Source organism: Scyliorhinus canicula, chromosome 5 (assembly GCF_902713615.1).
Source record: "Scyliorhinus canicula chromosome 5, sScyCan1.1, whole genome shotgun sequence".
NCBI lineage: Eukaryota > Metazoa > Chordata > Chondrichthyes > Carcharhiniformes > Scyliorhinidae > Scyliorhinus > Scyliorhinus canicula.
In genome coordinates this window covers 117,991,764-118,016,383 of record NC_052150.1, presented here as the reverse complement: position 1 = coordinate 118,016,383, position 24,620 = coordinate 117,991,764, and the positions used below count along the sequence as shown (strand labels likewise).

The window sequence follows — 24,620 nt, the reverse complement described above, 5'->3', positions numbered from 1 at the left end:
GGAAAGCTTAAATGGGGTTTTCTTAAGTTATCAGCATACGTGAACATGCATTCTTCTGAAAGTTATGTATGAAATTAAATTATTAATTTAAAACATCTTAGTTAAAAGTAGAACATTTCTGATTTGTTTGCAGAGGAAACTGAATTTGAAACACTGATTTTTTGAATGTATATGCCAAAAGTGAAATATTATCATGTTGGTTTAAGCTCACTGTGTAGTAGTAAATAATGGACCCTTGTGTGGTAATAAACAGTAACCTCAATCTGATTTGATTAGGAACGATAATGCGGCTACTACTTCAAGCTCTGGGAATTTAACATATTGACTTAATTTACTAAATGTGAATTAAAACCAAATGATTTTAAAATAGTTTGAAGAGCATGTACATTGATAGTATGGCTTCTACTTTGTTTTAGAAAACATCTAAATTAACGTTACAGACATTTAAAAGTAGTTTGTTTGAATTTGCTTCTAACAAGATGTTCAATTTCATTATACAAATATTGCAAATCCTGTATTTTCAAGAATCGTAGAGGTATGTTATGGTTGGGACATACCTTCAAAGTTAGGCATTGCCCTTTTAGTTGGAAACAACCAGAAAAATAGGAACAGGAAGAGGCCATTCGGCCATTTAATCTCGCTTTCCATTCATTATGATCATGGTTGATCATCCAACTCAGAAGCCTAATCCCGCTTTCCCCATATCTTTTGATCCCCTTTGCCTTAAGTTCTATATCTAACTGCTTCTTGAAACCATACAATGTTTTAGACTCAGCTACTTCCTGTGGTAACGAAGTCCACAGGATCACCAATCTTTGGGTGAAGAAATTTCTCCTCATCTCTGTCCTAAATGGTATACCCTGTGTCCTCAGACTGTGATCCCTGGTTCAGAATGCATCCACTATTAGAAATATCCTTCCTGCATCTAACCTGTCCAATCCTGTTAAAATTTTCTTGGTTTATATGCGATTCCCCCCTCATTCTTCTGAACTCCAGCAAATGAAATCCCTAACCGGTTCAATCTCTCCTTGTACGTCAGTCCTGCCAGCCCAGGAATCAGTCGGTAAACCTTCGCTGCACTCCCTCTATAGCTAGAACATCCTTCCTCAGATAAGGAAACCACAAATGCACACAATATTCTAAGTGTGGCCTCACCAAGGCCCTGTATAACTGCAGGAGGCCTTCCCTACTCCTGCTCCTGCTCGAATCCTCTCTCAATGAAGGCCAGCATACCATTTGCCTTCTTTACTGCCTGCTGCAGCTGCATGCTTACCTTCAGCGACTGGTGTACGAGGACACCCAGGTCTAGTTGCACATTCCCATCTCCTAATTTATGGCCATTCAGATAATAGTCGATGTTCACAGGAAGTCCGTTAAGAAGCATGTCGACCACTTGAGGAGTCGAGGAGTGGTGCACGGGCAGCACGGTAGCATTGTGGATAGCACAATTGCTTCACAGCTCCAGGGTCCCAGGTTCGATTCCGGCTTGGGTCACTGTCTGTGCGGAGTCTGCACGTTCTCCCCGTGTGTGCGTGAGTTTCCTTCGGGTGTTCCGGTTTCCTCCCACAGTCCAAAGATGTGCACGTTAGGTGGATTGACCATGATAAATTGCCCTTAGTGTCCAAAGTTGCTCTTAGTGTTGGGTGGGGTTGCTGGGTTATGGGGATAGGGTGGAGACGTGGGCTTGAGTAGGGTGCTCTTTCCAAGAGCCGGTGCAGACTCGATGGGCCGAATGGCTTCCTTCTGCACTGTAAATTCTATGATAATCTATGCCCTGACAAGTTCTATGAGCGCCATGAATATCATTGTAATTTGTTTCAGCAAAGGGGAGCCTGTGGCTTGACTTACGTTCAACCAACTATGTCTGGCGGGGGTGGCAGGGCGAGTTTGCCTGTGTGGAAGTGTTCGTGTCTGAAGTGGCATTGATTGTGGACCACCCAGTTGTCCAAAGACATTTTGAACCTCTGGCTGGGCATAGGAGGTCTGGGAAGACCCAAGAGCTACAGACTGATGGGCTTTTTGATGTAAACTCTTTCTGTTGTCCCTGTTAACAATTGTGGCTTTTGTGCATTGTTATGGGGAAGGGACTTTGTGTTGGCTGGGGGGAGAATGTGGCAGCGTGACCCCAAGCTCCATTGACCATGTGACCGGTTCAGGGCCAATTGCATGGGAGCGTGTGAACCCTGGCCAATGGGGAATTTGCACAGGGCCCTGGGAGCTGGACCCCGGTCAGGGTGTGTGGTGATATGCATCACTGTAGATACACAAGGGGTTAATGTAAGTACACGTAGACTAGCTAGACACTAGAGGGACCACCAGAGACATGACACACAGACACTCAACCAATAGGTCAGTAAGATAGGACACGACTAATGAGCATTCACGATACACACAGAGGTGACACTACCTCAGGGGGGCATTACACCAACCCATATATAAAGTACACAGCACACATGATCTTCCCCTTTCCAGTGGAGACACTCAGTGAGTACAGACACAGGGTTGATTCAACATCACACCCACCACCTGGATTGTAGCAGACTGGTTTGTCAGTCTGAGTAGCTATAGAAGGATTAACAGTAGTGGCGAATCCGAGTAGGAAAATTGTTAATAGTTTAATAAACGTGTTGAAGTTATCTCCACGTCTGAACCTTCCTTTGTCAGAGTGCACATCAAGGAAGCAGCTTATGCTATGCCAAGAGCATAACAAGACAGGGTGTACCAGGTGTGGTGTTCTTTGTCTTGCTAATATTCAGGATGAATTCTGGACATAGTGTACACAAAAGACCACAAAGCTAAGTTAAATTAACAAAGCTAAATTTTATTACACCACTTATTAAAGGGGCTGTTTAGCTCACAGGGCTAATCGCTGGCTTTGAAAGCAGACCAAAGCAAGCCAGCAGCACGGTTCGATTCCCGTAACAGCCTCCCCGAACAGGCGCCGGAATGTGGCGACTAGGGGCTTTTCACAGTAACTTCATTTGAAGCCTACTCGTGACAAAAAGCGATTTTTTTATTTTTTAAAAAAAAAAATTTTTTATACAGTTCGAACACTAATCCTGAAGCTGCCAAGATTGTAAACTATAATTACAATCTGAACTGTACTAATATCTATCTCATACACACTATCTCTACTTGTTTTCTGCTCTCCTCTTCTCTCTAACCTACAGATGCTGCCAGACTTGCTGAAATTTGCCAACATTTTCTCTTTTGAATTCTTTTTCTATTTGTGCGTATCTCTGTTTCGTTGGAGTCATTGCACGCAAAGCATATGCAACAGGTTTCCAGAGATTGTCCTCGGATTTCTGAAGTAGTTCGGCTCCAATTCCATTCTGACTGGCATCAGTGGAGATCTTAGTTTCTTTGGTTGAATTAAAGAACGCTAACACTGGGGCTGTTGTTAATGACAACTTCATGTCCTTCTATTTAGCTTCATGCTGAGATGTCGACGAAAAAGAAACATTCTTTATGAGGTTTCTTAATGCTGTCGTTCTGGTTGATAAATTGGGAACTAATTTACCCAAGAAATCCACGACACCACGCATCCTTAGAATGGCTTTTTTATCTTTTCGAATTGGCATTTGACCAATTGCATTTACTTTTATCTTGATCTGTTTGCACACCATGGCCGGGATTCTCCCCTACCCGGCGGGGTGGGGGGTCCCGTCGTGATGGAGTGGCGTGAACCACTCCGGGGTCGGGCCGCCCCAAAGGTGCGGAAGTCTCCGCACCTTTAGGGGCCAGGCCCGCGCCGGAGTGGTTGGCGCTCCGCTGGCTGGCGTGGACGCCCTTTGGCACCACACCAGTCGGGGCCGAAGGGACTTTGCCGGCCGGCGTAAGTCCGCGCATGCGCCGGAGCGTCAGCAGCTGTTGATGTCAGCCCCGCATGCGCAGAGGAGGAAAAGAGTGCCCCCATGGCACAGGCCTGCCCGCCGATCGGTGGGCCCCGATCGTGGGCCAGGCCACCGTGGGGGGACCCCCCCCCCCCAGGACCCCGGAGGCCACCCGCGCCGCCTGCTCCCGCCGGTAAGGCAGGTGGTTTGATCCACGCCGGCAGGAGAAGCTTGACAACTGCGGGACTTCGGCCCATCGCAGGCCAGAGAATCGCCGGGTGGGGGCCCTCCGACCGGTGCGGCACGATTCCCACCCCCGCCGATTTTCTGGTGGGGGAGAATTCGGGACACGGCGGGGGTGGATTGACGCCGGTCCCCGGCGATTCTACGACCCAGCGGGGGGTCGGAGAATCCCGGCCCATGTCTCAAAATTACATCTAGAAACTTCAATTTCTCTTTGCCAAATTGGCATTCATCTTTGTTTAATTTCAGACCATACGAGTCAATTCTCGTCATTAATTGCATGAGCCCTTGAACAATGTTCGTCTGGCGTAGTTGACCTTATTATAACGTCATTGACGTACACTCTAACATCAGGTATACCTTTGGTTATCGTTTCCATCGGCCTGTGGAATAATTCCGACGCGGCGATAATCCCAAAAGGTAGCCTGTTAAAATAGTACCTTCCAAACGGTATATTGAAAGTGCACAACTTTTTACTTTTATCATCCAACTGAAGCTGGCAAAATATTGGTGAGGCATCCAGTTTTGTAAAGTATTTGGCATGAGCCATCTCTGCAGTGATTTCTTCTAGTTTTGGGACCGGGTAGTGCTCCCGTTTGATATTGTTATTGAGATCTTTTTGATCAATGCATATGCGGAAGTCACCATTTGGTTTGCGAACACACACCATTGAGCTCACCCAGTCAGTTGTTTGAGTGACTCTGGATATGATTTTGCACTGCAACATCCTGTCCAGTTCATCCTTCAGATGGTCTCTTAAAGGTGCTGGCACTCTGCGAGGTGGATGAATTACCAGCTTAGCATCGCTCTTTAGCTGAATGCTATAAGTGAATGGTAACGTGTCCATTCCACTGAATACATTTGGAAATTTGCATAAGGATCTCCTCCATCTCCTCACTGAGAGAACCAATATATTGGCTGCCAGTATGGATTCTCTGAACGAAAGTTTTTTTTTTTCATTTTAAATAATTTTTATTGAGAAATTGTGATTTTATACAACAATAACGCACCTTAGTAAAATACCGAAAATAACAATAATATTAACAATCATATACATTCGCCCCATCCCCATGAACAACCCAGCATTTTAACAACAACGCAAATTAACACACTATAAAGTTACAGAATAAACACTACAATAATGCACCCCCCCCCCCCCCCACTGGTTGCTGCTGCTATTGATCCAGTCACCTATCTCTGAGCAAGGAAGTCCAGAAAAGGCTGCCATCGTTTATAGCACCCTTGTATTGATCCTCTCAGGGCAAATTTGACCTTTTCCAATTTTATAAATCCCGCCATGTCACTGATCCAGGTCTCCACGCTTGGGGGCCTTGCATCCTTCCATTGTAACAGAATCCTTCGACGGGCTACTAGGGACGCAAAGGCCAGGACACCGGCCTCTTTCGCCTCCTGCACTCCCGGCTCCACCCCAACCCCAAAAATCGCGAGTCCCCACCCTGGTTTGACCCTGGATCCAACCACCCTCGACACCGTCCCCGCCACCCCCTTCCAGAATTCTTCCAGTGCTGGGCATGCCCAGAACATATGGGCGTGGTTCGCAGGACTCCCCGAACATCTGGTGCACCTGTCCTCACCCCCGAAGAACCTACTCATCCTAGTCCCGGACATATGGGCCCGGTGCAGCACCTTAAATTGGATGAGACTAAGCCTCGCACATGAGGAGGAGGAGTTGACTCTCTCCAAGGCCCCCGCCCAAGTCCCATCCTCTATCTGCTCCCCGAGTTCCTCCTCCCATTTAGCCTTCAGCTCCTCCACTGACGACTCCTCCACCTCCTGCATTACCTTATAGATGTCAGACACCTTCCCCTCTCCTACCCACACCCCCGAAAGCACTCTGTCCATCGTCCCCTGCGAGGGCAGCAAAGGGAATCCCTCTACCTGTCGCCTAGCAAACGCCTTTACCTGCAGGTATCTGAACATGTTCCCCTGGGGAAGGCCAAATTTATCTTCCAGTTCCCCCAGGCCCGCAAACCTCCCGCCAATAAACAGGTCCCTCAATTTGCTGATGCCCGCCCTTTGCCATCCCCTGAATCCCCCATCCGTGTTCCCCGGGATGAACCGATGGTTGCCACCCAGTGGAGCCTCCATCGAGCCCCCTGTTTCCCCCCGATGCCGTCTCCACTGTCCCCAGATTCTTAGGGTCGCCGCCACCACCGGGCTCGTGGTAACCCTCTTGGGGGAGAGCGGCAACGGTGCCGTTACCATGGCACCCAGGCTTGTACCTCTACATGACGCCATCTCCATTCTTTTCCACACCGCCCCTCCCCCCTCCATCACCCATTTACGCACCATTGACACATTGGCTGCCCAATAGTACCCCAGAAGGTTGGGCAGCGCCAGCCCACCTCTATCCCTTCCTCGCTCCAGGAATACCCTCCTCACTCTCGGAGTCCCATGTGCCCACACAAAGCTCAGAATACTGCCGGTCACTCTCCTAAAGAAGGCCCTGGGGATAAATATGGGCAGGCACTGAAAAAGGAACAAGAACCTCGGAAGCACTGTCATTTTGACGGACTGCACCCTCCCCGCCAACGACAATGGCAGCATGTCCCACCTCCTGAACTCCTCCTCCATCTGATCTACCAGTCTGGTAAAGTTATGCTTGTGGAGAGTCCCCCAGTCCCTGGCCACTTGCACCCCCAGGTACCTAAAGCTCTCCCCTGCCCGCCTAAGCGGGAGCCTACCAATTCCTTCCTCCTGGTCTCCAGGGTGCACCACAAACACCTCGCTCTTGCCTAAGTTTAATTTATAACCTGAGAAGGTCCCAAACTCGGCTAGTAACTCCATCACTCCCGGCATCCCTCCCACCGGGTCCGCCACATACAGTAACAGGTCGTCGGCATACAACGACACCCTATGTTCCTCTCCACCTCGCACCAAGCCTCTCCACCTCTCTGAATCTCTCAATGCCATCGCCAGCGGCTCGATTGCCAGTGCAAACAACAAGGGGGACAAGGGGCAACCCTGCCTGGTCCCTCGGTAAAGCCGGAAGTACTCCGACCTCCTCCTATTCGTGGCCACGCACGCCATCGGGGCCTCATATAGCAGCCTTACCCATCTAATGAACCCTTCACCAAATCCAAACCTCCCCAACACCTCCCATAGGTACCCCCACTCCACTCTATCGAAGGCCTTCTCCGCATCCAGCGCCACCACTATCTCTGCCTCCCCCTCAATCGCCGGCATCATAATGACATTCAGCAATCTCCGCACATTCGTGTTCAGCTGCCTTCCCTTCACAAAACCTGTCTGGTCCTCATGCACAACCCCTGGCACACAGTCCTCTATCCTGGTGGCCAGGATTTTTGCCAGCACCTTAGCATCCACGTTGAGGAGAGATATGGGCCTGTATGAACCACACTGCTGGGGGTCCTTGTCCTTCTTTAAAATTAACGAGATCAGCGCCCGTGACATCGTCGGGGGCAAAGTCCCCCCTTCCCACGCTTCGTTGAGTGTCCGCACCAGCAAGGGGCCCACTAGGTCCACGAACTTTTTATAAAATTCCACCGGGAACCCATCCGGCCCCGGTGCCTTCCCTGACTGCATCTGCCCGATCCCCTTAACTAGCTCCTCCAGCTCAATCGGCGCACCCAGCCCCTCCACCTTCTCCTCCTGCACCTTTGGGAAAGAAAGCCTGTCAAGGAACCTCTCCATTCCCCTCCTCTCCCCCATTGGCTCCGACTGGTACAGTTCCCCGTAAAAGTCCTTGAAGACCTCATTCACCTCTACCCCCTTCCGCACCACATTCTCACTCTTGTCTCTCACTCCAGCAATCTCCTTAGCCGCATCCCGCTTACGGAGCTGATGAGCCAGCATCCTACTCGCCTTTTCACCATGTTCGTACACTGCCCCTTGTGCCTTCCTCCACTGTGCCTCAGCCTTTCTAGTGGTCAGCAAATCAAATTTAGCCTGCAGGCTGCGCCTCTCCCCCAACAGTCCCTCCTCTGGTGCCTCTGCATACCTCCTGTCCACCTCCAGCATCTTTCCCACCAGTCTATCCCTCTCACTCCTCTCGCTCCTCTCCCTGTGTGCCCGGATGGATATCAGCTCCCCACGAATTACTGCCTTCAGGGCTTCCCAGACCATCCCCACCTGAACCTCCCCCGTATCATTCACCTCAAGGTACCCCTCAATACTTGCCCGGACCCTCCTACACACCTCCTCCTCCGCCAACAACCCCACATCCAACCGCCACAACGGACGTTGGTCTCGCACCTCCCCCATTTCCAACTCTATCCAATGCGGAGCGTGGTCAGAGATTGCAATGGCCGAATACTCGGCCTCCTCCACTCTCGGAATCAGTCCCCTACTCACCACGAAGAAATCTATCCGAGAGTAGACCCTATGTACGTGGGAGAAGAAAGAGTACTCACGTGCCCTCGGCCTCACAAACCTCCATGGATCCACTCCACCCATCTGATCCATAAACCCTCTCAGTACCTTGGCCGCCGCCGGCCTCCTACCCGTCCAAGAGCTGGACCGATCCAGTGAAGGATCCAACATCGTATTAAAGTCCCCCCCTATGATCAGACCTCCCGCCTCCAGATCCGGGATCCGTCCCAACATACGCCTCATAAAGCCCGCATCGTCCCAATTTGGGGCATACACACTAGCCAGTACCACCTTCTCTCCTTGTAGCCTGCCCCTAACCATCACATACCTACCCCCCTTATCCGCCACCACCTCCGATGCCTCAAACAACACATTTTTCCCCACCAGAATCGCCACTCCCCGGTTCCTCACATCCAACCCCGAGTGGAAAACCTGCCCCACCCATCCCTTCCTCAGGCGGACCTGGTCCGCCACCCTCAGGTGGGTCTCCTGAAGCATTGCCACATCCGCCTTTAGCCCCTTCAGGTGAGCCAGTACCCTTGACCGCTTCACCGGCCCATTCAACCCTCTCACATTCCAGGTGACCAACCGGATCAGAGGGCGTCCCGCCCCCCTCCCCCGTCGGCTAGCCATAGCCCGTCGACTGCCCGCCCCAGGCCAGCGTCCCCTGCTCGACCCCGTCCCCATAGCGACAACCCCTCACCTCTGTCCCCCCAGCCCCCACCAGCTCCTTCTTGACCCTACCAGCAGCAACCCGGTATTCCCCTTTTCCCCCCCTCCCTTCCCCCCCAGGCTAGGAACCCTCCCAGCCGCGAACCGTCCTCCATTGTACTTCCGTGGGTCAGCTAACTTCTGCTGACCCCGGAAACTCCCGCCAATAGCCCGACCCCTCCCGAAGTGGGATCATCCCCCAATCTATCCCTCCTCCTGGCACCGCTCCAGCGCAGGGAAGAACCAGTTAAGGCCCCACCTCCCCCGTCACCATCTCCCCCCCCCCAGCCCCGCAGCGCGGGAAACCAGAGGAAAGCCCGCGCTTTCGCCCTGCCCCACCACACCCTTCTGACGCAGCTCCCAAATATCAGCCCCCCTCCATACCCCCACTCCGACATAGAATACAACATACCCCCCCGACCCTCCCCGCAAGATACACAGCCCAAACAATGCCCCAAGCACAAAAACAAAAACATAGCAGAACAACCCCCCCGTAAATAACCATATCAAAATTGCAAAAGTACTAAAACAAGAAGAAAAAAACAGAAGAAAAAGAGAACACAGCAACAGCCGAATCCAGCACTAATATCTTACAGCCGACCTCGCAACCCCCAACCCCTAGTTCAAGTCCAGTTTCTCCGTCCGCACGAAGGCCCACGCCTCCTCCGGGGAATCGAAATAATGGTCCCGGTCCGAATACGTTACCCACAGGCGCGCGGGCGGCAACATTCCGAACTTTATCTTTTTTCTATAAAGCACCTCTTTCGTCCGATTAAATCCGGACCGCCGCTTAGCCACCTCCGCACTCCAGTCCTGGTAGATCCGCACTACCCCATTCTCCCAATTGCTGCTCTTCACCTTCTTGGCCCACCGCAGCACGCAGTCCCGATCACTGAACCGGTGGAACCTCACCAGCACCGCACGCGGGGGTTCATTCTCCTTAGGCCTCCTGGCCAGTACTCTGTGTGCTCCCTCCAGCTCCAGGGGCAGATGGAGAGACCCGGCCCCCACTAGCGAACCCAGCATTACAGCCACATAGGCTGTCAGGTCCGATCCCTCCAGCCCCTCCGCAAGGCCCAAGATCCGCAGGTTTTTCCGCCTCATGCGGTGATCCAGCTCCTCGAAGCGTTCCTGCCACTTCTTGTGGAGTGCTTCGTGCCCCTCCACCTTACTCACGAGGACCACGGCCTCCTCCTCTCGTTCAATGGCCTGCGTCTGCAACTTCTTGATGGCAGCACCCTGGGTGGACTGAATCTCTGACAGCCTTCTGTTTGTTTCCTGCAGAGAGCTCAGTACTTCATCCTTGAATTCTTTAAAGCAGCGCAGGAGATCAGTTTGTTGTTTCTGGACCCAGAGTCTCCACTCCCCTGGAGCTTTGTCGGTGGCCATCTTGGATCCCTTCCCCCGTTTTTTCTGAGGAGCTGCTGCTGTTTTTTCCACCTTTCCACTCCGAGTTCGAGTCATGGACTGCAGGGAAAGTCGTTCAGCACACCTTCCCCCACCGGGAGACGTCGAAAAATTTCCGTTTTGGGCTCTCAAAAGAGCCGAAAAATCTCTTTAAAACGGGAGCTTCCAAATGTGTGGCTTACTGATCCATCACAGCCACCGGAAGTCCCTCTGAACTAAAGTTAGGTGTATACATGCGTCCACACCTATCAATGACGATTTAGTTGAGTCAACTATCTCACACTCCAAGGGAATGCATATCCCGTGGTTCTTGACTGTGAGACCGCATGAACCTCTTGTTGCAATTTTGTTTCCATTGTAGTTAGTTAGACGACATTTGGACATTTGTATCTTCGGAGACATTTTGATTAGTATCAGATCAGTATCTGTAATTAGATTAGCATGAGCACGCGTGTCAAGCTTAATTAAAATATTTGAACCATTCATGTTCCGTGGAACATTCTAGTCCTTCTTCTGATCTGTAGTTTGAAATTTTTTATTTTTATCAGTTTTTATTGTTTGACCCTGGTAACCGTATCAACTACGCAAGTGTCTTGATTAGGAGGGTATCGAACGTGGTTATGGTACTAGCGGAGGGGAAGGAAACAGAGGTGGTTGTGGCATTGGATGCCGAGAAAGCGTTTGACTGGGTACTTGATGGCAGTTCTAGAGCAGTTTGGAATTGGACCCAGATTTGTGGACTGGTTAAAACTATTATATAATGAGCCGAGGGCGAGTGTCCGGACAAATAACATCAGCTCAGAATACTTTCCTCTCCACCGTAGGACCAGGCAAGGATGTCCTATGTCCCCCCTGCTGTTTGCATTCCCGATTCGGCTATTGGCCATCGCATTAAGAAGTTCAGGGGTATGGAAAGGGTAGTGTGTGTGGGGGGGGGGGGGGGGGGGCTGCCATTCCGTAAGGCAGGGACTCACTTTAGATATCTGGGGGTGCAGGTTGCTTGAGATTGGGGGGGGGGGGGGGGGTGCTCCGTAGGTACAACATTTCTTGTTTGGTGGGGAGGGTGAAAGCTGATCTGGCAAGGTGGGATGGTCTCCCTCTGTCACTGGCGGGTCGGGTACAGGCGGTTAAAATGAATGCGCTACAGTGATTCCTGTTTATCTTTCCATGCCTGCCGATTTTCCTGCCAAAGGCATTTTTTAGAGAGCTTGAAGGGATGATTACCTCGTTAATATGAGGAGGGAAGGTGGTAAGAATTAAAAAGGTGCTACGACAGAGAGGAAGACAGGAAAGGGGGTTGGGTCTTCTGAATCTGATGTATTATTACTTGGCGGCAAATGTGGAAAAGGTACGGAGCTGGGTCAGAGGGGTTGACTCCTAATGGGTCAGAATGGAGGAGAGTTTTGGCAGGGGGTTGGGATTGAAGGTACTAGTGACAGCGCTGCACCCAATGGCCCCGGGGAGATACTCAGGGAGTCCGGTAGTAATAGTTTTGTTGAGAATTTGGAGGCAGTTTCGACAGCACTTCAGGTTGGGGGCAGAGTCAAGGGAAATGCCAATTCGGGGGAACCATAGATTTGAGCCAGTGATGTGGGATGGAAATTTTCGGAGGTGGGAGGAGAAAGGAATTAGGACACAAAAAGATTTGTTTCTTGGGGGTCGTTTTGCGGGATTGAAGGAGCTGGAAGCGAAGTATGGGCTGGAGCAGGGGGAAATATTTAAATACATGCGGTTCGAGACTCTGCCAGAAAGGAGATACAGAGTTTCCCAGTAGAGCCGGCTTCCACATTGCGGGGGGAGGTGCTGACGACAGGGGGACTGGAGAAGGGGGTACTATCGGCAGTTTACGGGGCTATTTTGGAGGAGGAGAAGAAGGCACCGCGAGAAGGGATCAAGGCAAAGTGGGAGGAAGATTTGGGAGAGGGTATGGAGGAGGGGTTCTGGTGTGAGGTGCTCCGGAGGCTGAACACCTCCACTCGTGTGCAAAGTTGGGGCTGATACAGCTGAAGGTGGTGTATAGAGCGCACCTTACAAGGGCAAGGTTGAGCTGGCTCTTTGAGCGGGTAGAAGATGTGTGTGAATGTTGCCGGGGGTGGGGGCGCAAACCATGTTCATATGTTTTAGTCCTGTCCAAACCTGGAGGATTACTGGAAGGAGATTTTTAGGGTAATCTCTAAAGTGGTGCACGTGAAACTAGACCCGGGCGCTCGGGAGGCCATATTTGGGGTGTTGGACCAGCTGGGGTTGGAAACGTGCGCGGAGGCAGATGTTGTAGCCTTCGCCTTGTTGATCGCCCGAAGGTAGATCCTGTTAGGAGGTAGATCCTGTTAGGATGGAGATCAGCCTCTCCACACTGTGCCCTGGCGTAGAGGGGGGGCCTGCTGGAATTCTTGACGCTTGAAATGGTCACATTTGAACTGAGGGGAAGGATGGAAGGATTCTACAATTCATGGGCGTTATTCATTGTGCACTTTCGAGAATTGGATCACATCGACCATTAGGGAGGTTGGGGGGCTGGGCAAGTTGGGGGGAGGGGGTCTGTATGTGTTAATGGTGACTATGGGTGATTCCTGATTCCTCTTTGTCGTTTGTTCATGTTAACATGCGGGCTAATGTTTTGGGGTTTGGTGGGAGGATAGAAAATAGCACATTCAGTTCAGGAGGAGGCCATTCGGCCCATCGAGTCTGCACCGACCGACTTAAGCCCTCACTTCCACCCCATCCCCGGAACCCAATAACCCCTTCTAACCTTTTTGGTCACTAAGGGCAATTTATCATGGCCAATCCACCAAACCTGCACGTCTTTGGACTGTGGGAGGAAACCGGAGCACCCGGAGATACCTACGCAGACACGGGGAGAATGTGCAGACTCCGCACAGACAGTGACCCAGTGGGGAATTGAACCTGGGACCGTGGCACTGTGAAACCACAGTGCTATCCACTTGTGCTACTGTGCTGCCCCAATGGGATGGAATTGTTGTTATTGATATGAGGATTGACATTACGTTCTTTGCTTTTTTTGTTAAAATATTGATTATTGTTTTTTTATAAATATTTTTATTCTCCATTTTCACATTTCATTCAGAATTTACACCCCGCCAACAAACAGTAAACGGTAATGAATACAATGTCAGTCCCCCTACCAACAACAATTATCCCATCCTCCCACCACCCCCCCAAACAACGGCCGGCATGACAATATAAGCATCAAATAAAACTAAACCTCCCAAGGAGGAAAAAAGAAAAAGGAATCAGGAATCGCCCCTGGTCACCGTTGACGTATATAGTCCACCCCCCCCCCCCCCCCCCAATATTCCATGCCATCCAATCCCTGAAAGAGTACAGTGAATGGCATCCATGAATTGTAGACACCTCCCACCCCCCCTCCCAGACTCCTCCTCTCCACTTCCTCTTGTGACCACCTCCCCCCCCCCCCCCCCCAAACCTCGGTTCCTTCCCCCAACTTTTCACCCCGTCTAGACTCCCCAAAACCTGTTCTACCAGGCTCCAATGGCCGCAGCCCCTCCCCCCACCTCACTCCCATTCACTGGCCGGCTTTAACCGGCCAGCGTGGAGGACCCCCCCTCCTCCTACCCCCCGGGTTTCTTTCCCCCTTTCCCGGTCCCAGGAAAAGCAAGAAATTCCCTTTAGCACACAACCCCAGCATACACACCCAAGCCCCAAAGAACCATCATTGCAAATTAAAGTCCCAACGCTTCCCTTCTCCAAATATACAGCGTCGACTCATTTAGTACATACACCAATACGCAGTGAAAAAATAAAGTTACATGAGGCTACATTGGTACACGACCCGCTCTCAGTCCCATTTCTCAATTCTGCCACAGTCCTTTTGCCGTCACAAACTCCTCCGCCGCCCCAAAATAAAAGTCTTTGGATTTGTGGGTCACCCTCAACTTAGCTGGATATACTATGCTGCATTGCACCTTGCTGATGTACAGTGGCTTCTTCACCCGGCTGTGGGCAGCCCGCCTCCTCGCCAGCTCCACCGTAAAGTCCTGGTATATGCATGTACCAGCTCCAGCCCACTGCACCACCCGCTTCTGCTTTGCCCAGCACAGGACCTTCTCCTTCACGCTGTACCTACGGAAACACACAGTTACTACTCTTGGCAGCTCACTCGCCTTTGGTATAGGCCTCCACGACCGATGAGCCTGATCCAGTTCGTATCAGGAGGGATTGTCCCCCTCGCCCAATAGCTCCGCCAACATCGTAGCAAAATATTCTGTCGGCCTCAGGCCTTCCACCCCTTCGGGCAGACCCACGATCCTCAGATTCTCCTGTAAATTTGGGAGAAAATGTGAAAAGGAGGAGAATAAAAAAATATTTAAAATAAAACTATGACTATGCAAGAGTACACTTTGGGTGTTTCTGAATTTGAGTAAGATATTTTTTCTTCTGCACCTCTGTTTTGCATACTGTACTTATTGTATTTGGACGATTTTTTAGAGTTAAACACTGGTTTCACTGAGTTTGAACGACATTGGGAGGAAAAATTATTTGATTTGCCGCATTGCGAACATTTTATTCCAAGTGCAGGGCAGGTTTTTTTAAAGTGGGCGTGTCCGCAATGAGTACACGTCATCACGTTGCTTGCGCCACGTTCAAAATGGCTGCCTGTAGTGGTGCGTTGGTTTCTGAACTGCGTCACTTGGTTAATGGCATTGGCTACGTTCTCTGATTTTGCGCCCTTTTCCCAGGCCTTAAACTCTGCATATTGGTTTGTAGCTTGTTTGCTAGTCTTACAGAGATTAATTGCTTAATCTAAAGACAATGTTGCACGCCGAAGTAAATATTCACACAATCGCTCATCATTAACACCAAAAGCGATTTGATCACGGATGAGTGAATCCGTTACTGACGAAAAGTCGCAAGTCTGAGTTCGCAGTCTAAGACTAGTAATAAATGAATCAATCGATTTGCCTTGTTGCTGCATCCTTTTTTAAAACATGTCGCGCTCTTGGTTTCATTAACCTGGGCTTTGCAGTGGATGTTGAATTTTTTCATTACCAATTCAAGTTTGTTTTATCATTACTGTCTTCAAATTGGAAGGAATTGTACAACTCAATTGCTTGCCATCCAGCTACAGTTAGGAGAAGCGCAATTTTATGCTGGTCAGTGGCAGATTCTTGCGCGGAGGCAGATAAATATAATTCAAACTGTTTGAAAGTTTTCCAATTGGGATCGAGTTTACCAGTTGGCTTGAAGTGCCTGGGCTTCTGCAGACCTTCCATCTTACAGGCTGGAGCCCAGTGCTGTCAACGAGATGTGGTCAGTAGTACGATGGCGGTTCTTTTCTTTTAACTAATCTCTCTAGCTAACTATTTGCTATACTTTCAGAAATCACTCCGAGATACCATGTGGACTTTCCACTCCTGGTAGCATGTGGTGTTCTTTGTTATGCTAATACTCAGGGTAGATTCTGGACGTAGTGTACACAAGGACCACAAAGCTAAGTTAAATTAACAAAGCTAAATTTTATCACACTACTTATGATACAGTTCAAACACTATTCCTAAAGCTAGCAATATTATAAACTATAATTACGATCTACATTAGACTAACACCCATCTCACACACATTATCTCTACTTGTTCTCTGCTCTCCTCCTCCTCTCTCTAACCTTCTCCCGCCTTTTCCCAGAAGTCTGAGAGGCATTCCTTTTTGTAGGTCTGTTCCCCAGCCGCATCTGGTGGTAGGATAAAATATTACATTAACTCTTAATGTGCTAGACATTTTACATAATATTACACCAGGGAGCTGAAGAATAAAGACTTGTGTGTAGTGTTCTGTGCCTGTGTCTTATCTGCTTTTGCCGTTCATCAACAAACCCCTTTTTACTACTGGAAGCCTCCAGTGTATGTCTTGAGCCACCACAATATTGCTGTGTGACGGAGTAGCAGAATGGATTTTGCATCTGACTGCTATTTTAGAGCAACAGTCTCTAGATTTCATTGTGTTGAAATGGCATACGATCTTAATTTTAAGTGACATAGATAGAACAGTACAGCACAGAACAGGCCCTTCGGCCCTCGATGTTGTGCCGAGCAATGATCACCCTACTTAAACCCACGTAACCCAACAATCCCCCCATTAACCTTACACTACGGGCAATTTAGCATAGCCAATCCACCTAACCCGCACATCTTTGGACTGTGGGAGGAAACCGGAGCACCCGGAGGAAACCCACGCACACACGAGGAGGACGTGCAGACTCCACACAGACAGTGACCTAGCCGGGAATCGAACCTGGGACCCTGGAGCTGTGAAGCATTGATGCTAACCACCATGCTACCGTGATGTGATCTTAAAAATTTTAATTAATTAATGATAAATTTAGTGTATAAATTCCATGTCATTCCAGGTCCCTTAATGTAAATGCTCTGTTCTGGTGGAACCTAAGATTAATTGCCCGTGTGCTTGAATTTCCTTTGGCTGATGTGTATCAAATGCGCTAAATAGGCTGATGCTCTTCTGCAATATACCCTGAGATTCCTACCTTAATTAGATGGGAGTGTAACATTGTCTCTCTGACTCTCCAGTACCATCAGATTTGAAAGGGTTTTGGCTGAACCAAGACATAGTTTGTAAATAAAATTGAAATAGATTATTGGGAAATGAAAAGGATGAAATGGCAACTAATTTCCAGATAAGTTGCTTTAAACAATTCTTTTGCAGAAGAAATATTTTGATCTGTTCCGAGAATATGTATTAATATAATTAGCTGTGCATAATTTGGTTTTGGCTGTATTCTGGAGGAAAACATTCTACTATCATTCTTTTTCACGTTCAGTGGATGCTATTGGTCAAGGCTAGCAGCACTGAACAGGCTCATAGCAAATCGGCAGCTAATTTTTCACTGTGCTCAATCTTCTTTCCTATGCAGTTGACAAAAATGTGAACTGTGATTCAAACTCTTTTTGGAAACTCTGTTCCTAGTCTCACTGTCCCTATTACTTGATCGGAAATTAGAAACCTTGGCAATATTTTCCAATTGGAAAATGAAAAATGGAACATTAAAAGAACAGCTGCTAATCTGCTACAAGTCCGTTTGCATTGCAGGCACAAGCCAGTTTCATCCCATCAGTACTATGTTGTGTTTTAGAAATGTTCGTTTTTGTATTTTGTTTCCAGTTTTTGACATTTCTTTTCTACATTTCAAGTGGATTTTCTGTGGGGAAACCGCTGCAAAATTTGTATCACATCCAAGGATCGCTTGTTCTTTCTTTTAAAAGGTTGCCTCTATGGAAATATTGCTGCCAGTGAAAGAAATACTTTTCTATAATTAGATCAATGCAAATAACGTTAATAAACCAGCAAGTACAGAAATGGGGGAATCATTCATGAATCCCAGTTTAAGAATCTTTGACAGATGATGGTCACCATTTCCCTGTGCCTAATACCCTGTTGTGACATTTTAGGGGAAAGGAAAATAATTTGGAGGTTTGAAATGCCAGATATCTGCCCCTTTTGCATATGATGTACATTTCCTGTCTGTCCCCCGGCCTGGATAGGGAACTTCCAAGTTCCACCTGAAACAAAAGAATGCATTTAACTTTGATCCACATGACATGGGTAAAATTGAGCATTAAAGGTGTGAGGCTGCTGCTTCAGGTAAGATTTGTCATCAGGTAACTTTCTATGATTCAGCAGGATTCTGCTGTAGACACTGACATCAGCCAAATGATCCCAAAACTGGCAGAATTTGTACTAATACAGGCTCTGTGTCCACAGCAGCCCACAATTTTCATCAACAATCTGATGTGTGTGCTAATTTCCAGACAAGATCCTACCTGTTTAAAGTGTATTTAAATATATGTGTACTTTGGAAAAACAGCTGATTTGTGCTGATGTCTGTTTGATTTTTGCTGGAATGAGAGGACCAGGAAGAGAAAATTGGGGGCCTGATACTGCAGTACATCTTTAACTTTTCATTATCCGTGTCATGTTTTAGCTTCACTAAATTTCTACAAGATCCTGGTACAATTGCTGGAATATCCAAAGAGAGGTGAATGTTCCCTGATTTAAATATTGGTAAATACCTGCTCCACAGTCAGCCCATCTGAATTGTTCTTAGTCATACATATTTACTGCATAACAGTGGGTTTCTGCGCAAATTAAAATTAAATTAATTTAAAGCCGAAAGGGATTTTTATTATAATATTTAATTAGGTTCAGTCTAGGGCTTATAATCTTTGGTCAATAATGCGTTCCTCTTGTGCGCTTGGCTTGCTGTCTCAGGTTTGAAGCATTACTGACAGTGATGCAATATTCTATTTAAGGATTTGGCCTCCATTTCCACTGTGGGGTGATTGTCTCTTATCTATTAACATAGTTTACTTATATTTACAGGCTGATCTCCTTTCAAGATTTCCTTGCGTTTGAATCCATTTTGCGGGCACCAGATGCCTTGTATCTTGTTGCTTTCCAGCTCTTTGACAAGAAGGGCAGTGGAGAAGTCAGCTTTGGTGTGTACTACTAGAAAAGTATTGGATAAACAGTGGAGATAAAAAGCAAGAGTAAATATGCTGTTAGTCAAAGTTAAAAAAGAACTTGGATAGCAAGTCAACACTTGAGTGAAAAATAGATTTGCATTTTCAATGTTGCCATTCATCAGAACTAAAAACTTGCATCTGAAATAGTAATCTATTAATTTTTCTGAGCTAACTAACCGTTTTGGATTTACTTTGTTTGTTTTCAATTTATAAAAAATGGCATTGCTATTTTTCATGTTAAAACCATTTTTATTTCTGTTTCCTAAATGCATGTTGTGAATCATAATTGGTGCCTACAGTTTTAGATGTATTCTTCATGCCCAAAAGTCAACCAATATCATTTACAAAGACCTCCTTATATCATTATCTTCCTCAGATGAACTTCTGTTGTAGAGATAGGATGTGAGGAAGTAGTCACATGCTAAATAGCAGTTAATCTTTTCAAGAAATGACTATTCACTAAAACCTTCAACCAAATGTAATGCAGATCTGTGACTACAACTATATTTTAAAATTAAATTCTTTGAGAGAGTTTATTATGTAACTGGAAGCCGAAATGTATTTTATTAGTGACCTAGTTATAAAGTTTACTTATCAGAAATGAAAAGCAAATTCCTACATAGAGGGCGGAATTCTCCGCTCCCCACGTGGCGTGGGAGAATCGTGGGAGGGCCTCCCGACATTTTTTACGCCCCTCTGGCGACCCCAGCGACTTCTCTCTCCCCCCCCGGGCTCAGAAAAATCGCCGCTCGCCTTTTTTTACGGCGAACGGCGATTCTCCGAGCCCGATGGGCCGAGCGGCTGGCCCTTCACACCCGTTTCACCACAGCAGCAGCCACACCTGGTCGCTGCATTCGTGAAACGGGCACCAGATGCCGTTTGGGACATCTAGGGGCCTGATTGGCACGGAAGCACCACGAGGGGAGGGGACAGGCCCGCGATTGGTGCCCACCGATCGTCGGGCCAGCGTCCAAAACAGACGCACTCTTTCCCCTCCGCCGCCTGGCAAGATTAAGCCGCCACGTCTTGCCGGGCGGCTGAGGAGAAAGACGGCCACCGCACATGCGCGGTTCGCGCCGTCTGCGCGAGGAAGTCATCCGCGCATGCGCGGGTTGGAACCGGCAACTCGCGCATGCGCGGATGACCTTACAAATGCGCCGTTTTGCGCGTCATTTCCGGCGCGACGAGGTTGTGTCCGGGAAAGACGGAGGCCTGCTCCTAGCCCCCCGGGTGGGGGTGAATTAGATTTCACGACGGCCATCCCGATTTTTATCGGGAGCGGAGAATACCACCTAGAATCTTTTGACTCTGAGTCAAAATTCCTGTTTTTATCCAAGCATAATTTTGCAATTCATTGTTCTTCCTGCTGCCTGTAGCCCATCAGAACTAAAGTGTCATATTATGGTACCCAGCAAGAAGGTCGGATTGCAGTTAATTTGAAATACTGAAGTAATTATATCCAGTAATCAATTCATGCATTTGCTGGCACAAGGAAGTTTAAAATACCATTATGAAGGCCACTTTCAGACTTATAATTATGTTTTGGCAGATATAAGTGGAATAGGCATAATTTAGGTGTGTTAAGTGAAGTAAGCAATATGAGCAAAGAACAATACAACAATAGATGCCTAAGCTAAGGTGATAACCGTATAAATCATGAATCTCTAATCAGGGTTTATAGAGTGCCCGAGAATCCTTGCTATGTTATACTGATTAAACCAATTTTATGTGAGCACCTACATCTGTCAAATTAGATGTTTGGATCTTGTTTGTTGCACAACGTATAAACTACTACAGGGTGGCATGGTGGCAGAGTGGGTAGCACTGCTGCGCACAGTGCCAGGAACCTGGGTTCAATTCCAACCTGTCTGTGTGGAGTTTGTACGTTCTCCCCGTGTCGGCGTGGGTTTCCTCAGTGTGCTCTGATTTCCTCCCAACTGTCCAAACATGTGCAGGTTAAGTGGACTGGCATGCTAAATTGCCCCTTGAGTGTCTACAAAGATGTGTAAATTAAGTGGATAATGGGATATGGTGGGGGAGTGAGCTTGGGTGAAGTACTCTTTCAGATGGTTGGTGCAGACTCGATGGGCCAAATGGCCTCCTTCTGCACTTTCGTGATTCTATGATTCTATTATTCTACTTTTAATTAAATGAAAATATGAATTAAAGTCTAACATTTGCAATATGATCTATGATGTCATAACATATTTCCCCCTATTGCTCAATCTATTTTTATCCCTCTCTGGATCTAAGTTTTAGATATAAACTAAGATTTAACAGTCTAAATATTGTTTTTAAGCAATAGATTTCTGGCTTTATCTATGACCAGTTAAGTTGGGGTGTGCAGGCTTATTTGGCTATTATCCTCTCTGCATTTGCAAATTAATTAACGTACTAATGTATTTCAGTTTTTTCTGTATAAACTCATTTGAGGACTGTAACTTTTAAAAATAAATGAGAATTTCCAGTTATTAGCTGAAAAAATGCCACAAGATTTAATGCTTTAAACAAAAATTTCTTACTGTTCAAGAATTAAACAAAGCAAGTGCTGTAAACACAATATTTAGTAACTTATTGTACTTTAAATCCAAAAATCTCAACAGGCCACTTCCCATTTTACTTTTGTTTCCACCCATGGATTCCCCTATACTTTACAGAGTCTTGAGGATTCCTTCATTTCTACTAGGACCAAACCAAGCTGTATCACAGCTCTTGGAAATTCACTTCGACTCTCCTCAGTATTCCCACCATTCTTTGAGATATGAGATTTCTTGGGGTTCTTTCACTACCATCCAGCTCGGTGAACCCTCCAATTCCCTATCAACACCGTACGATTTTGGACTCCCCTGCTCAAGCATGGGCCTCACCACATTCTTGTTTAATAACTCTTTATAACCTTCTGTCGCTGGTTCCAGCTGCTTTATAGCTCCTGACCCAGTCCTTAACTACAACTGTTGACAGGTTTTTCTCTCTGCCCGTTCGTAGAAGCTAACTGCTCCTTTCTGTGAGAAACTACGCAGAAAAAACTCAAAACCGAAGAGAACTCCCTGTAATCTCTTTCCTTGGCAAAGGGGTACCCCTGGACGTCCCAGATATAAATCCAAATTAACTAATTTTCTCTTCAACGCATCCCTTTAATTCTGGGACCCACACAAATAATTTATATTTCTAATGGGGAAAATTGCAATCTTTTTAGGCTCACTGGCTCCATTATGAAGCTAAGAGAGGATCATCTGTTGCTTAAAAGCAAAGTATATTTTGGATGCTAAAATCTGAAACAAAAACAGAAAATGCTGGAAAAAAATCAGCTGGTCTGGCAGCATCTGTGGAGAGAGAAATAGAGTGAAGACTTTGAGTCCGTGTGACTCTTCACTCTGTGCATTATTTTTGCACCTATGTATTTTTTCCATTTATCTTACATTTTGAAATTCAATTCCCAAAACTAAAAGTTGTACTCCTAAATCGTATGAACCATAACTTGCATAACTTGAACTAATCAGTTCTGTTATGCAACAGATTTAACATTCAGTAGGTTAATGTGAAGCAGAGTTCTGTAAGTGGCTTTGGCTAGGTCTTGTACCTATTGAAAAAGATGTGTTAGTACTTGGTGATAAGTGTCAACAACTACATAAAGATTTGTAGTGTTCCTGGTATTGCAGTTAGTGTCGTGGTAACCTAGCAAGGCCTAGGTTTAGGCCCAAATAAAATTGGGTATTTTAAATTAACGAATTCACCCAATTAAAATTGGGTGTTTTCAATTAAGGAATTGGACACTTTAAAATAAGCCGCACTCACTATAGCGCAGCCTCATGGGGCTTTGGACTGGCCAAGTTAGAAAAAACTAGAGCTCAGACAGGCTGCCACGACATGTCCGGACCTGCCATGTCAATCGGCTATCAAGCGATAAACGATCTAATTGAAATGCACCGGCCTATTGTTACGTACCCAGGCTGGGCCAGACTCTCAGACGCCTAGAATTCCTGCCATTTTGATACCCCATTGGTAAAGGCCACAGGAAGAGTGAAAAGGGTGCAAAGCCAGAGGGGGATAAAACAACGTGCTACGAACCCCTCGGGAACAAAGACTCGATGTGCGAGGTGACCTTGACCAGTTCGGAGAAGTGAAGAACAGACTAGACCAAACCTTGTCCAGCGCAGAAGGAATGAAGGAAGGAAGAGATCACCAACGAGAACCACCTTTGTGAAGATGGGCCAGAGGAATTCCAGCGATCAGATCCATAGCCTACCAAGCCACCTTTACATCTTTACTGGTAGTGTACACTGATCTTGGGTACCTCTAGTATTTTGTGTGTAATATAAGGGTTAATTGTGTCAATAAATATTGTTGAATTTTGATCTTGTGTTTGTGGTTTGTTTCCTCGTAAATAAAGACACCCTAGGTAAAACCTTTGAATAAGTAAAGTGGCCGCAAGTCCCTGAGGTTTTACAGGTACAACAGTGTCCTGGTAATGTTGCACCTTTTCTTGTTTGTTCACAGAAAGGTAAGGTCTGCTAGTGCTGTTGGAAAGGGTTTAAACTAACTTGTCAGGGGCCTGGGCTTCTGCGAGAAGGTCAGGGGGTAGATGCGCAGGCAAAATTAGAAGAGACATCAAGTGAGTCAGAAAAGCATAGAATGTCTAGACCAGTTATGTCTAAAAGGAGTTTGGCAAAATTGGATAGTATTTATTTTAATATAAGGGGTCAGACGAACAAGGCAGATGAATTGGGGACACAATAAAAAAATGGCGGTATGATGTAATTGTTGTTGCTGATACATGATTGAGAGAGGGGCAGGATTGGCAGCTCAATATTCCAGGATACAGAATCTTCAGGCAGATAGGGAAGGAGGTAAAAGAGGAGGGGTGTTGTAGTTTTGATCAGGGAATTAATGCAGCAGTAAGGAGGGACAACATTTTAGAAGGCTCTTCAACTGAAGCTATATGGTTAGAACATAAAAAACAAAAAGGAACAATCACTGCTGGGAGTGTTCTGTAGGCCCCCTAACATTCCGAGAGAATGAGGAGAGTAGATATATAGGCAAATTTCAGAGAGGTGTGAAAGTAATAAGGTAGTGATAGTGAGGGATTTCTACTTCTCCAATATTAACTGGACTAGCCATAGTGTGAAAGCTTTAGAGGGAGCAGAATTGATAAAATGCATCCAGGAGTGTTTTTAAGCCAGACCTACAACAGAGGAGGTAGTCCTGGACTTAACTTTTGTAATAAAAACTGGGCAAATAGTTGAAGTATCAGTGGGGGAATGCTTTGCATAATGTATTTCATAACTCATAGATTCAAGATTGTTATGGAAAAGGACAAGGATGGGCTGAGATCAAAGTCCTAAACTGAGGGAAGCCGATTTTAATAAGATCAGATACGATTTGGTCAGAGTGACTGGGAGCAGCCACTTTTAGGTAAATCCGTGACAGAACAGTGGGGTGCATTCAAGAAGGAAATAAGGAGCGTACAGGGCTAACATGTTCCTTTCAAGAAAAAGGGTGGGACCAATAAATCCAATGAACACTGGATATTAACATTTTTTTTTAAGAGTACCCAATTAAT

At 47.0% G+C, this 24,620-nt stretch overlaps 1 protein-coding gene across 6 annotated transcripts in view; it reads left to right on the top strand.

Annotated features, from left to right (window-relative positions):
* The window catches only part of LOC119966204 (calcium-binding mitochondrial carrier protein Aralar2), a 413,059-nt gene that overhangs the window by 115,030 nt on the left and 273,409 nt on the right, over window positions 1-24,620 (top strand). For all 6 annotated transcript variants that reach the window (XM_038797538.1, XM_038797535.1, XM_038797537.1 and 3 more), the window contains one exon: window positions 18,918-19,033. In XM_038797538.1, the coding sequence (XP_038653466.1) occupies window positions 18,918-19,033 (116 nt within the window). The remainder of the gene's footprint in view (window positions 1-18,917; window positions 19,034-24,620) is intronic.